This window comes from Phyllobates terribilis, unplaced genomic scaffold (genome assembly GCF_046119375.1).
Source record: "Phyllobates terribilis strain yellow unplaced genomic scaffold, ASM4611937v1 Scaffold_12__6_contigs__length_324123572, whole genome shotgun sequence".
Classification (NCBI taxonomy): domain Eukaryota; kingdom Metazoa; phylum Chordata; class Amphibia; order Anura; family Dendrobatidae; genus Phyllobates; species Phyllobates terribilis.
The window spans coordinates 262,119,038-262,134,989 of NW_027362772.1; the positions used below are offsets into that span (position 1 = coordinate 262,119,038).

The following is a 15,952-nucleotide window of genomic DNA, read 5'->3' on the forward strand; positions in this document are numbered from 1 at the left end:
TAAAATACTAGAGGAGTCATCAACTAATCTCGGGTAGGTTCAAAGCTCTTTTTAAGCCCTAATGACCAAATGTCTCTTTAGAAAACAAAAGTGCCCACCTGTGTACTGACATGTCGGTGGTTGTATGTCCCAAAACCTAGTTCAGAAGAGGCTCTGGCTTGTCATTAACTTTACCTTAATTCCACCTGCAAATGTAGCGCTCCTCGCTTCGTATAGGTAATAGCTCGTACATTAAGCCGCGTTCATTGGGCTTACAGGGATGTGGAGAGTTTATGAAAGAGACCTGGTCAATATCAAACTGGAGTGAAAAGAGGTGAAGCTGAAATTCTTTTCCTGGCGGAGCCTTGCACTTGGCGGTCTGCGGTATGGATGCCGGCGGAACGTGAAACCAAGTAATCTGCTTGATAATAACGCTCAGATGGCGCTTAAATAAAAACCATCTGGAGACATTTGCTTTGTTCAGAGCCACATAACCAGAGCTGCTGATTTCAAGGCAAATTAGCTCCAACTTGTGCTGGGGGCGTTGGGAGCTTGGATATCAGAGAGTGGATAATCTTCTCCTTTCACTTACAGCAGGCCCCTACACAAATGCTGCAAATCCAGCAGCGCAGGCTAATGTACAGAAGCCAGCTTCACTTAGCTGGCGGAAATACTTCTCAGGCTTCAGATGATTTGCTTCCTGAGAACGCGCCGCCCTGTTAATATCATGCACTGGTTATAGAGCAGAAGAGGTAAAGCTGCACTCAGTGGCTTGTACTTGGCACCAAATTTATGGCTTTAACCCCTTTGCTCAAAAGAACATAAATATATGTCAGCGCTGGGGTCAGCTGCTTGTTTGGAGGAGGCCCAGAAGCTGAGCCTATTCTACAAGTGGTGGATGTTTGCTGTGGTACATCGGCATTGGTCTCTTAACAGCTAATCTCCATCCGTGCGGTTAGCCATTTAGTTGCCGTGTTTGATTTTTTGACAAGTGTGCACCGGCTCTCCTACCCCACCCCACTCCATGCAAGGTGTTTGTGGATATCAATGGGGTACGACTTCAGCAGGTGGTCTGCTGAAGACTACCATGACTGCCATTTTGGTACTTCTGTAAAGCTTCTGTGAGCTCCACAAGGTACATCCTTTTTACTCTGTATGGTACAATACTGTGGTATTAACCACTGAATGTATATCTCATATAGTCACACAAAGTAACAAGGGTCTCAACTCAAAATACACAATTATACTTATAGAAAAGGGTATGAATACCTCAGAGTATGTTAAACCCAATAATTCTTTATTATTATAACAATTAAAAAATTATCCATGTAAAAGCAGGTGCTCCTATTCAAAAAGCAGCGACAAACCATACACTGTACCGGCGAAGTAGGCAAAATATAAACCAGTGCATCGTAAAACCTAGTTTGAAAGTAAATAACACAGTGGTTTGGTTTGTAATATGCTGCACTTGGTTATACATATGCACATAGTCTGTATGAGCACTTAAATCTAATGCCGCTGGTTGTGTTCAGTCCCTGCCTCCCCAACGCGCGTTTCACCCCTTCTTCATCAGGGGGTGTGTATAAGAGAGGGAAGGGTTCGTTTAAGTAGTGTCTTCTATCCAACCAGGTGCATAGAGTCAGCTGGATAACATTGGCTGTTGATGGTGCTTGCACCATCACCTACACCATGTAGTGCTTCCGAAGCTGACCAAAGCACCGCATGATGTAGGGGATTACTTCAGCAGCACATGTGCCGTCATCTACAGCCAAACTTTATCCAGCTGATGCCACGCACCTAGATTGGATAACTGACACTATTTAAACTAACCCTTTTTTCCCTCTCTTATGCACTTCCCCTGATGAAGAAAGGGCGAAACGCGCGCTGGGGTGGCGTGAACTGCACAAACCAGCGGCATTACATGTAAGTGCTCATACAGACTAAGTGTAGCATATTACAAACAACCATTGAGTAATATACTTTCAAACTAGGTCTTACTATGCATTGGTTTATATTTTGCCTACTTCGCTGGTATAGTGTATGATTTGTCCCTGTTTTTGCATTTTGAATAGCAGCACCTGTTTTTTATGGATAATTTTGTAATTGTTATGATATACTTAATAAAGAATTAACTGGGTTTAATGTACTGTGTTTAGGGTTTCCATGCTCTTTTCTATAAGTATAATACTGTGGCATTGCAGTAGATGGACCAAGCAATCAAATGATTGCAGGTTCAAGTCCCCTTAAAAAAAATAATAAAAAAAAATTAAAATCTTCCCATTTTTTTCCACCTTCTAAAAATACACAACAAGAATCGACATTCTGCTGTGTCTCACAGGTCCAGCGGTCGTCATATTGCCACGTACGTATACTTGTGATCGCGTGCCAACCACTTTTTCTTCCTCTTCTCTCAATGATGCATTGAGAGAGGCGGAAACTTTGGTTCTGTCCTGTGCAGTTGTCAATATTTCAGTAGCATTGTTGAGGAGTAATTGCTATCCTTTGTCTTTGCATTGCAAACCCAGACAAGTGTGACCTCTGTAAGAATAATTGATTTATCTTCCAATGTCCAACACTGGAGTCTTGTTGCCATGAACCCAACTCTTCACCTTGTGAAAAAGAAGTCAAATTTCCCACATTTCTGCAAGTCCACAGTTTTTCACAACAAACACAGAAATGTTAAGAACTTTAAAGGCTATAAAAACAAATCTGTCATCAGGTTTCACAATGCAAATTGCATGGATAAATAAATATATCTTAGACCTGATGAGGCAGGTGTACTTGCTTCAGACCTCAACATGCCTGACTGACAGCTGCCATTTGTACTGAGCAGTGTGAGATTCCCACGGGAAGGCGGGACAATGAGCAATGGAGATAAGTTTACACTTTCACGAAGGATTATACAATCCTTTCTGATGTGTATTTTCATAGTAAGTACACATGGCTCATCAGATTTAAAAGATCCGTTTCGTAATGTATGCAGCTTGTATTGTGAAATCTGGTGGCGGAACCGCTTTAAAGGGGTTGTTCCACCATCCATTTTTAAATGCAACCTTCTGGGTCAAATTACAAAAATGGGGTCCCATGCTCCCTCTAAACCAGTAGAATGAGTGGAGCGCTGGTTTTACACTCCTGCTTCGTTTACATGGGATTCTGATCTTGGGATTAGTAGTAGTCTTCTTCCCATAAATGCATGATCCAAAATAATAATAAAAAAAAAAATTAAAAGACGATCCAATGGCGCTGTCACTCCAATGAATTATTAAAAAACAGTGCTTTTATTAATACAACACTTTTCTAGAGCGAAGCGCATTTTTTTAAATAAAACCATTGTTTTTTTATTTTGGATCTGTATCTTCACCCCCAGCTGGGGGCCGATGACGAGGGCTGCAGTCTGCTAACATCAGAGTTGTGCCTGAGATTGCACACCGATGCCAGGTCAGCCTTTTCAGTATTGGGCTCGAGTACCTGGGCCGATTCACACATAGGAGCGCCTCTGTTTTTTTCTTTGCATAAATGCATGATATACACTGGTGTAGTCCATACACATAGCTAGCTGCCGTGATAATCAGCGGTGCTCTGTCATAATACAAAAGTCACTGAAAGATCTGCGTAGTAAAACTGAAGATCACAGCATTTGGCACATCATGGGAAGATCAGGTGGGGAAAGTACAGGCCTGTAGAAGTGTCCGTAACCCACGAAATTCTATTGGGACTCGCCCATTCACTCGTCTTCTCCGAGAGAACTGCGGGGGCCAGACTCCTCCTGTGGCGGTGTATCTGATGGACAACAAAATGATCGGCCGTTGGAAATCCAGTTTCCTGGATCCTTCTCTCTCCTAACATCATTTTTTGGGGGAGAGTCTGGAGGACGCACATACGTTAGATTATCGGCCAGTTTCGTGTTCAGCCGACTCTAGTCTAATGTGTATGGGGATCTTTAGGTTACATTCAGATATGCAACGAATTGCAGTGCCAGAATCTCATTGCAGAGAAAATCTGAGGACGATTCATTTATGCTGTGGATATTCACCTTTAGCGATGCAAAAAGTCTATGGTCATTCTGCAGCCCTTCTGCAAACAGTGATGTATGCACAATTTAATGTGGATTATGCCACTACTGATTTGCTGTCGATGTTTCGCAGCAAATATGTCCCATGTGAACGTACCTTGACTGCAAATGAAGTCAGTTCCGAGATACCAGTGACATAGCTGGAATTTTATTAAATCTGTCCTACAGTTTTGTGTGTACAGCTCCTATGCAGATTTGTGTCTCTGTAGTTACAGCCAGCAAACCTTTTCTACAATAATCCTTGAACGGGGTCAGATTGCTGCCCCTTGTGGCCCCTAGATTGCTTACAGGCCCATTTTGAATAAGTGGCAAGAAAATGTGCACTGTGGAAAGTATAGGATGCTAGATGTCCCGTTTTTCAGTCCATGCTGAAACTCCCACCCCGACTATAATCCTGTGTCTGTAAGTGAAGTAAAGCTGACAAGTGAGCTGCCGAGAACAGGAGCCAGCAGCTTATTGTCACTGCTCCAGTGACAGTGTGAAAACTCTTAATGTTTCATGTATTGAAGATTCTTTATGTGAATAGTTATATAAAAATTTAAAAATCCACAAAAAGAATTTGTATTGCAAACCAGACCTGTCAGTACAATCCCTTTTAGTGAGCGCTTCAGAGAATAACTGATAAAATAGGATCACTTTACCTCCAGCCTAGCGATCAGCATAACACTGCGCATTGATTTTACTTGGACACTCCAGGCTGAACGTACATTTCTGCGCTCACTCTCTGTGAATGCAGATAGCTTAGTCCTGACAGCGTGGAATGTGCACACTGTCAGGATCGTTCTCTGCTGCCTGTTCAGGCGGTCGTCACATGTATGTGATTTGTATACTGATGATCAAGTGCAGTTTAGCAATTTTTTTTTTGTTTCTCAATGTTCTATTGCAAACAGGAAATGAGAGGCTAGTCGTCATATGGCAACCAGCATGCAAATAACATACTTGGGGTGATGTGCCGACCGCTCGAGCAGGCAACAGTGAAGAATCCTGACAGTTTGCACATTTCACACTGCCAAGATTCTGCAATCTACAGTCATAGTGCAGAAAATTATGTTCAGCTGTGAAAACTCCTAAAAGTAGAATTTAACATTAGCTTTGTTAATAATTTCTTATATTTTCACAGGGGCAAATGCAACATCTCCCATTTCTCAGACATATTTGCTGCTCGGGAATTTAAAGCCAGGATAGACTCCTTCTTCTACATCCTGGGGTACAATCCAGAGACCAGGTAAGTTCTCCCTTCTCAGGTATTCTTCATATTATGTTGAATGTGTGACAAGTGCTGAAGAAGGAGGCAGGTTCTGTCTATTTGGTTACAGAGCTGAGCAGCACTGAAATGTCATTGAGACCTTTTTTTGTTGGTTTGGCTGTTGATCACAATTGGATATCAACTTTGCTGTTGAAGAATTTAGTCCTTCCAAATGCTGGACGCCTACAAGACTATGACATTACCTCCTATTTCTATCCAAGTGGTATACTGACCCTTCAATTCTGCCATTGACAGTCAGGTCCAGTGGTTTTTACCTTGATTATTACCTGTTGATAAGGGCTCCTCTCTCATTGGTGACGTGACAGCCTGAAGCTTTCTCTGAGAATATTCTTAGCAATTTCTGGCATCTATGATGGTGGCCATATAAGCGAATTGTGTAGCTATAGTCATTGAAGCTTGCATGCAGCATATGGGAGATATATCAGATATTCATTTTTCTGTAGCATTTAGCAGTTTGATTTGTGAAGGACTTGTTACTTAGCTAACCCTGGTTCACATTGATTAAAATGGTTATTCTATACTGTCTTTGTTTTACACGGACCGCCTTTCTACTGATGACCGCCATGTAATGCCTCATTTCCTGCTGCCGGGGAAATATTTGGCTGGTCACTGCTTCCACCAGGGAAAGCTGTTTGTCAGACGTGGGTGCCAGGAACTGGATATGTGGAAGCCAGGAATTGGATACGTGGATCAGCTGATCTCCCCGCAGGCCACATTTTGAAAGGGTTTTTCTATGATGAGCCCACCCCTTTATCCTTGTAGTTGATGGGGCCGTGTGTGAATCTGAATTGGTGCTTGCGCTGATCTTACAAATCCTTGACGGTTTCCTCATTGGCATCCATTGACAAATGTATAAAATGTGCAAATGATGAGAATTTTGGTATTGCTCAGATTTAATTTTAAAGGGACATATTTTCTATTAGGACAGCTAAGTGGGAACTTAAAGGGGTCTCACGAACAAATTTATATTTTAATCAATAGATCTTGAAATAATAAGTTCTACAATTGGATGTATTAAAAAAGTTTTCTTTGCTGAAATAATCTTCTAAATGTGCTCCTGTTATGCACTGTGTATCTCGGGCAGAAAGCAACAGCTGTGAGTCCTTGCTGTTTCATCTGTATTCTCACTTATCATAAGTAACTTATGCTCCTTCCCCATCGGCCAGGGGCTGTGTTATGTGCGACCATGAACTGGAGCAACTCTACAAGGTCAGACACAGCCATTACACTGTACACAGCAGGGGCACATAGAAGAGAACTTTGAGAAAAACGTAGCAAAGTCATATGAAAAGAGACCATATTATTTTATGCTACTATAGGGACTATTCTATAGACCAACCGCTCTATACACTATCAAGAAGGAGGGTGACCCGAAGGTCAAGAAAATGAACGATACTGGGTCATCAATGAGTGAAAAATTTAATATCATGATTACAGACAAGTAGAATAAAGTGCATCAGACAAATAAATAAAAACAACACCTAAGGTGCTCATAGTGGCAGGTACTGGACTAATATATTAAATATAGGAACATGCAAAGGGTATACACAATACCAGTACCCAATATGGTAAATCACGTGCTATCAATAGGCTGTGTAGCTACATATCATTGGTTTGCATAAATTGTATTATACCATATAACCATAGCAGTATCACCATTGCATTATATTACCTCAATCACTTAGAGTCCAAACCAGCCACGCAGTACACCTCCCCAATAAAAACAACACCTAAGGTGCTCATAGTGGCAGGTGCTGGATTAATATATTAAATATAGGGACATGCAATTGGTATACACAGTATACAGTGCAAAATGTGATAAATCACGTGCTATCCATAGGCTATGTGGCTGTATATCATCGGTTTACATAGATTATATTATACCATTTAACCATAGCAGTATCACCATTGCATTATATTACCTCAATCTCCTAGAGTTCAAACCCACCACATTTACAAAAAAAACAAAACATTGAATTTTGAAAAATGATTATTCCAAGATCTATTGATTAAAATATATCTTGTTTGTGGGACAACCCCTTTAAGGTTCTGATGCTGCAAATGTGTCGGCGGTGAGAACAAGTGATAAGGAAAATGTAAGACAAATATTCTCTTCTGAGTAAGAATCTTGTGCATGGGCTGAATATGGATTTGTGTTTTAGGAAGAAAATGGCAAAAAGCTTGTGATGTGAAGTGTTCATGGCATAAATAAAACACAGATTCACCTGTATATATACCGGAATTGTGTACTATCATAGTACATGCCATCATGAAAGCTGACTGGTCGGGTCTTTTTGCAAGAATTTTCCTTGGCTATAAAATGCCTGCTAAAGAAAGTGTCAGCTCTTTGCCCTGGCTTAGTGTGTCATTGTAGAGATTTATAATATGAATTTGGCTCAGGTCAAAAGTTAACAGGTTTTTGCTCCTATTTTATTCCCTCTGTTCCCAAATATTCCACTTTTATCAACCATACGATTCGAGAGATATGGGCCTTTTTATTTAGTGCTAATTTTTATTGTTTCTACCAAGGGGGCGTGATTCACAGGGAAATATTTTAGAATTGTGTAAAGACACGCCCAAGAGGATCCTGTGAGCCATGCCCTCTAATAAGGGCCATAAAAACGTCCACATCTTTTGAACCGTATGGCGGATTAAAAAGAAAAAGAAAGAAAGTAGAATACTCAGGGAGCAGCGTGATAAATTTACAGCAAAACCTGGCCATTTCTAACCTGAAAAAGGCTCCGTCACTCCTTTGTTAGATTTTTTTTTAAGTCTTCAGTATCAAAGGGAAATACGCCAGCATGTTTATATTTGAATGGACACATTAATCTTTTATAGGGTCTGCGTAATGAATTAATGGGTAATGCTTAATTATTTTATTTCTTAATTTTTTCTTTTAGTACTTTTTTTTTTTGCTCTATTTAAAAGATGAACTATGCTTCAAACTAGTTTTGCTGCTTCTTTAGCGCTCTTGGTTTAGGAGTTGATGCTCATTGTCATTAGAAAGTAGGGTTCTGTAACGTTTCCGTTTTCGGGGTTCACTTGATGATCACCTATGTTTAAGAAGGCAGTCTTCTGCATCAAATCCATTGTACTGATATCTGTCAGTGCAATATATAATTGTTTTAGTATTTAGATTTTATAAATGTATCCAAATGTAGTAGACATCATTTGCCATAGGATAGCAGAAATGTCACACCACCAATCACTAGCTCTGAGCCAACTGAAAGGAAGTTTATTTGTAGTAAATTCAGGGCTGTGGAGTCCGTGCCCATTTTGATGGAGTCGGTATAAAATGGACCGACTCCTAAAATATATAATAAATTGGGTACAGTAGTTCAATGCAGTTTGTGGGGAATATTTTTTCATAAGAATTTGGGAAAGTTATGAAATGTCCTATAAATGTCTGTCCTATTCCTGATCTAAGGGTCTAGACTTTTAGCTGATAAAAATGTGTCCTACCGTAAATTTATCACTTAAACATGAATCATGTATGAGGGAGTCTGAGTCTGGGAAATTTAGGAGTCTGAGTCTAAGATTTGGTTTACCGACTCCACAGCCCTGGTAGTAATAGGTGATATTACTCCATTTTTGCACATTGTTTACAGATTCCATCTATGAAAATCCAAAATGACCCTGCAAGTATTGTGACATTTTATGAATGTTTGTCGGTTGAAGCAAACGTTTCACAGAATCGACTGATGATCGGTCTTTATGGTTGTAATCAGTTATTCTTTCAACTTTGTACGTGTCTATGGGCTCCACTAGGGTTACAACGCTAAGGCTATGTGCACACGAAGCATTTTTACTGCATTTCAACAGCTTTTTTTCCGTTTCAGAAATGCTGCGAAAACACTTGTTAATAGGTCTGCCAGGTATAGCAATGGTAATCCGGATGTGCTGTGCACATCATGTGGAAATTTCAGCTCCAGATTACCATTGCAGTAAAAACCGCAGCAGGACCGTTGTTCGGGTGTTTCCGCAGAGAATTCGCGCCCATTGACTTGCATTGAACAGCAGCAAACCTGCAGGTATAATATGTATACTTGCGAATTTGCTGCTTTTCAATTAAAGCCAATAGGCGCGAATTCGTGCCGGAAACGCGGTGCGGGTGGAACCCGGGTCGGGAGAGGAGGACTACTGCTCCTCTCATCAGACCGCAGCTCCCGCTGATGACTGTGAGAGCCGCGTGGCTGGGAGCAGCAGTAGTCTGCTCTGCCCAGCCCGCGGTCATAAAGTAAAAAGAAAATAAAAACCTTATACTCACCTGTCCGGTGGCCCCCAGTGTCCTCCTGGTCCCAACGGCAATCCAATGTGGCCAGTGGTACACTGCGGGAGCGCGCTCGCTCCCAGCAGTGTACTGAGCTGCCATGACCTGCGGTGAAGTCAGCGATCAGCTGATTGGTCACGTCACGTAGCGGACACGCCGGTCTCCACTGCAGATTTTGACCAATTGAAGTGTCATTATATGCGGTGGATTCACCTGTACAGACAAAAGTGCGGCATTAGAAACTCGCGTTTTGGACGCAACAAAAGTATGCGGTGTCCAAAGCGCTGCTGAGTGCTGATCGGGGGGACATAGCTGCTAACGAACTAGCTGTGAGCTGTTAATTATAGCCAGGGACCATATTTGCAAATGGCACCTTCCCAGGCTAAAAATAGCAGCTAACAGCAGCCGCATAAATTACGTGAATAGAAATGCTAATGAAGGTTGGGTGAATGGGATTAGCTGACACCCAGCTCTTTTGTTTGGGTATGACAAGGTGTCTATCATACCTTTTCATGACCAAACCTAATTAAAGTAAAATAAAGAGTTAAACACACAGACACGGAGTAAACACTTTATTTGAAATACAACAGACATATTCTTTAATCATTTAAATTAACCAATATACTCACCCCAGTTCTGAAGGTAATCCAAGGGTTTAAGCAAATAACGTTATTTAGCTCCAAAAAGCATTCATTGCTGTACTAAAACACATAAAAAAAAGCGTCATAAATGCATTCGTTTTTCCTGCCAAGGCGATGCGGAAACGCACATGAAATCGTGCGCACATAGTCTGTGTTTTCTTTTTTGGACTTTTAAGAAGAAGCAATACTTTGTTATGGTTCATTTTTGGGGATATTCTTCTATATATTTTTCTTAAACATGGTCTGTCTTTGAGTAGTAAACATACATAATTTGGGGGAAAAAATGAATTTGGCCTAGTTTTTTTACGTATACACATTAATCTGCATGTATCCATAATAACAAGACTTTTTCAGATCTGTTTAAAAATATATGTGTGTGTGTGTGTGTGTGTGTGTGTGTGTATTAGTATATTTATCTCTCTCTCCCCTTCCCCCTCCCCCCCTCTCTCTCTCTCCCTCCCCTTCTCTCTCCCTTTCTCTCTCTCCCTATCTCTCCCTCTCTCTCCCCCCCCCCTCTCTCTCCCTCTCCCCCCCCCTCTCCCTCCCTCTCCCCCCCCTCTCCCCCCTCTCTCTCCCCCCCTCTCTCGCTCTCCCCCCTCTCTCGCTCTCCCCCCTCTCTCGCTCTCCCCCCCTCTCGCTCTCCCTCTCCCCCCCTCTCGCTCTCCCCCCCCCTCTCGCTCTCTCTCCCCCGCTCTCTCTCCCCCGCTCTCTCTCCCCCGCTCTCTCGCTCTCTCTCCCCCGCTCTCTCGCTCTCTCTCCCCCGCTCTCTCGCTCTCTCTCCCCCGCTCTCTCGCTCTCTCTCCCCCGCTCTCTCTCTCTCTCTCCCCCGCTCTCTCTCTCTCTCTCCCCCGCTCTCTCTCTCTCTCTCCCCCGCTCTCTCGCTCTCTCCCCCGCTCTCTCTCTCCCCCGCGCTCTCTCTCCCCCGCGCTCGCTCTCCCCCGCGCTCGCTCTCCCCCGCGCTCGCTCTCCCCCGCGCTCGCTCTCCCCCGCGCTCTCTCTCCCCCGCGCTCTCTCTCCCCCCGCGCTCTCTCTCCCCCCGCGCTCTCTCTCCCCCCGCGCTCTCTCTCCCCCCGCGCTCTCTCTCCCCCCGCGCTCTCTCTCCCCCCGCGCTCTCTCTCCCCCCGCGCTCTCTCTCCCCCCGCGCTCTCTCTCCCCCCGCGCTCTCTCTCCCCCCGCGCGCTCTCTCCCCCCCGCGCGCTCTCTCCCCCCGCGCGCTCTCTCCCCCCGCGCGCTCTCTCCCCCCGCGCGCTCTCTCCCCTCTCTCGAAATTTACCATGTCCCATCAGCTCTACAGTCGTGGCCAAAATATTTGAGACACATATTTTGTTCTTCATAAAGTTTGCTGCTTAGTTCTTTTAGTCAGATGTTTCTATGATTACTGAAGTATAATTAGAAGGGTTTGTTCTGATACAGCGCTTTTGCTGCTTTTTTTCAGTAGCAGCGACATAAATGAAATTTCTAAAATCTAATTCTCACAATGCAGTTTTTTCTTTTACCTTTCTTAAAACCTCAGCATGGCAATTTCAGCGTTCTTTCTGCGTTCTTTTCCCCTTCAATTGAATCCATTAAAAATTGCATTAAAACGTCCGTAATGTGCACAGCAAAACATTGTGATTTTCAGTCGGGGGGGGGGGGGGGGGGGGGACCATTGCAAAAAATCCCTGTGTGAACATGCTCTAAACATTTGATGCCAATGCAACAAATTTATACAAAGACTCAATATTTACAGTGTTGTCTCTCATTTCTAAAGACTTCTGTCCTTCGCCCTGGCAGCTGAATATCAGGTTTTGGGCCAAATCCTGGCTAACGACAGCCCATTCTTGCCTAAACTCCAAGTAGTGATTATCACAAATTCTGTGTTTTTGTTTGTCCACCTGCTTTTTGAGAATTGACAGGTTCTCACTGGGATTGAAATCTGGGGAGTTTTGTTCACAGAGCCACTTAGTTATCACTTTTGCTTTGTGACATGGTCTCCATCATGCTGGAAATGGCATTGTTCATCACCAAATTGCTCCTGGATCGTTGGGAGAAGTTGCTCTTAAATGATGTTTAGATCCCATTCTTTATTAATAGCAGAATTTTTAGGAAAAATTGTGAGTGAATATTTCCGCATGTCCTTGCCTGGAAAAACGCATGCGGTATTTTACACACATTTTTGAAGCGTTTTGGACATGGCGTAATTGCCTGGTTTTTTTCTAATGAATTGAAGAAGGCAATTCCACATGCGTAAACGCACAAATAATGGACATGCTGCGGATTTTTCCGCACATCAAAAACGCTTCAGAAAATTACGCAGCATGGGCATTGAACTTGTGGAATGTCATTGGGGACCATGGGGGACGGATTACCAAGCGTTTTACAAGCGTTTACGCTGCGCAAATTCCGCAGCAAAAAAAACGCTTGAAAAACGCATCGTGGGCACGCACCCTTAGACTGTGCCCACAATTCAGAAATGCTGCAGATTTTTTCCGCTTCTCCCTGGCAGGAAAAACGCATGCAGTTTTTACATGCGTTTTTCCCGCCAGGTAGAAGCGTTTGTCAAGCGTTCTTCACATGCATTTCTCCATGCGGGTTATCAAGAGCTTTTCCAAGCGATTTTAGCATCACTTGGAAAAGTGCTTGACAACTTGTTCAACCGGCATGGATTTATAGTAGTGTTACCAAGTTAGTTAAAAAAAAGAATAAGAATGGTAAAAAATAAAGATTATACTTGCCTTCCGATGTCTCAATGATGTCATGGCAGGTCCTTCACAACACGGCGACCCATACAGCAGACCAGACGGAGGGGAGAAAACAGCGGGAGGACATCGGAAGGTGAGTATAATCTTTATTTTTTATTTTAAATTCTTTTTTTTTACAGTTTCTATGGTACCCAGGTCTGGATGAGTCTCTTCTCCTCCAGGCCTGGGTACCATCCGCACATTGAACCGCGTGATATCCGCTTGTGCAGATGCAGTGATGCGGATGTCACGCGGTCCAATGCAAGTCAATGGCGGCGATTACGCTGCGTGTTCGCAAAATTAATGGACATGCTGCGGATTTTTGAGCGCAGCATAAATGCTGCGGAAAAATCCGCAGCATGGGCATTGACATTGCGGCTTGTCATTGGGCACCATGGGGGATGGATTACCAAGCGTTTCCCCTGCGTAAATTCCGCAGCATAAACGCTTGGAAAATGCTTCGTGGGCACGCAGCATAAGAGATGATCCTGGCACTTGTTAAACTTTCTTGAGCACCCTGGAGCCTTCTTCACAGGGATTGAACCTCTCACCTTGAAATTCTTGATACAATAAATAGTTGATTCAAGGGAAGTCTTACATCCAGCAATGTCCTTGCCTGTAAAGTCCTTTTGATGGAAAGCAATGATGGCTACTCATGTTTCAGTAGAGGTAATCATGGTTAATAAAAGAATACCATGACTTCAAGCACCAGCCCCCTTTTAAAGCAGTCTGTTCTTATAATTTAATAAGCATGACAAAGGGATATTAGCTGCCTAGTCCTCAGTAACACTTTCTCATGCCCTAATGAGAAGATGACGGAAATGATGTAAGCAGGTCATTTTGTGGCAAGGCTGAAATTCAGAATGTTTTTTTGTGATTAAGTTAATTTTCATATCAAGGAATAACATTGCAATTTTTTTTGCAGTTCATCTGATCATTCTTCATAACAGTCTAGAGTTAATGTAAATTGCCACTTTGAAAACTGAAGCTGCAATCTGTAAAAACTAAAATTTTTGTCAGTCTCAAAGCTTTTGGCCACGGGTTTACTTCCAGCTTGTGTTTAAGGGTATGTGCACACGGTCAGGAAATGCTGCGGATTGGAGACAGCGCACTTGCGCTGTGTGCAAACCGCAGTGTTCCATATTACAAGCAATGTGGATGGGATTTCAAGAAATCCCATGCCCACTATTCTTCTCCGTGCACCTGCAGATCACTTGCAGACATGTGGTGCGACTTTCCAGACCTCTGCATGTCAATTTCTCTTGCGGAGTCACTGGTCTCCGCAAGAGGAATTAGATCAGTGCAATGTATAGGATGCGGTGAATCCGCATGGTTCAATGAACACATGCGGATTCATCTGCGTGCAGCGCATTGGACACAGCATGAGGCATGCTGCGCTCATAGCGCTGACAGTATGGATAGTGTGCACATACCCTAACACAGAAGAGAGCTTCCTGTATCAACATTTGGTCTGTGATGCGTGTGAAGGGGGCTGACTTGACTATTATAATGAGCCAGTCAGCCAGCCCCCTTTACATACAGCATGGATGATATGACGGCACAGAAAGCTCTCCTGTGTCACCCTAAGCTGGAAGTAGAGCTGCTGAGACTAGGGATCTGTATTTATATTTTGAGATAAAGACGTTTTTCTTAAAGGGTTGCAATGCACTAACATATTAATGACCAATCTGTAGCCCAGGTCATTATTATCGGTGGAGGTCCTGACAGCTGGCACCCCCAAAGATCACCAGTAATTAGATCTGGTGGTGATTGGATGTAAACAATGCATGGAGCCGCCATAACGACTTATTTTATAATGAGTTTAGCTACCCTCTAAATTGACTAATCAACAGATTTTATTCTGGGGTCAACTGGTCAATCACTATTCTCTAAAAAGAGAATTCTGTATGCTACAGGGTAATGAGCTGGAGATTGCATGTTATTACTTGCTCCAGCAGCTAGAGGGAGCAATTCTAATTATTCCTGGGAATGTCCTAATTTTAGAATTGGAACAAAAGTGTCAGAATTGTCACAGGTGACAATCAGATGCAGCTTTCAGTATATCTTCAATGCTGCTGTCAGTGGTCACCCAAATAATACCATAGCATGTATATGCCAGTCCGTTGTCGAGAATTTTTTTATTTTTATATAGCACTTACATATTCCGCAGCGCTTTACATACATTATCATCGCTGTCCCCATCGGGGCTCACAATCTACATTCCCTATCAGTATGTCTTTGGAGTATGGGAGGAAACCGGAGAACCCGGAGGAAACCCACGCAAACACGGGGATTACATACAAACTCCTTGGTGATGTTGTCCTTGGTGGGATTTGAACCCAGGACCCCAGCGCTGCAAGGCTACAGTGCTAACCACTGAGCCACCATATAGTGCTAACCACTGCGCCACCGTGCCGCCCATATCTCATCATATCATGTTCAGCAAAGTTTTACTTGTATTTTGGCCTAAAACTACATAGATACATTTGCTGTATTCCTGTTTCCAGTTTTGCATTCTAAGCAATGTATAGTTTTTGCCTGGCGCCCTTGATGTGAGGGGCAGAGCACCTTTCACATCATATTTGAGTCTTACACTAGACTTGTATATTGGGAGTAGATTATAGATTGAGAAGCTTGTTGGACTAAAATTCTGTATCAAATAAAATCTGTGTGTGTGTGGGCTTTTTTAGACTAAAGTTCTAATGTTTCAGAGAACACATGCACATTAGCCACAATGAAGCATTTAATGATTGTGTGCAAAGGTCGTTGTGAACTGAGAGAGAGCAGTGTCCGCTATTATGATTGGTGGATCCTGTGTTATCTTCTGTGTATAGAGGTGTTATCAGTCACTGTAATCCTGCCCCGATAATGAGTCTGCTGAAAACGCCTCCTGAAAAGACCAACTACGAGTCTTAAAAAAATAAACGCAATATTATTAATTGTCTTTTAATAAAGATCATGATTTGAAAGAAAAGCAATGTTTGTTTGTTTTTTAACTAATGT

The 15,952-nt window shown here is 42.9% G+C and overlaps 1 protein-coding gene across 5 annotated transcripts in view; it reads left to right on the forward strand.

Annotated features, from left to right (window-relative positions):
- The window catches only part of RERE (arginine-glutamic acid dipeptide repeats), a 281,545-nt gene that overhangs the window by 207,926 nt on the left and 57,667 nt on the right, over nucleotides 1-15,952 (forward strand). For all 5 annotated transcript variants that reach the window (XM_073656935.1, XM_073656936.1, XM_073656934.1 and 2 more), the window contains one exon: nucleotides 5,172-5,276. In XM_073656935.1, the coding sequence (XP_073513036.1) occupies nucleotides 5,172-5,276 (105 nt within the window). The remainder of the gene's footprint in view (nucleotides 1-5,171; nucleotides 5,277-15,952) is intronic.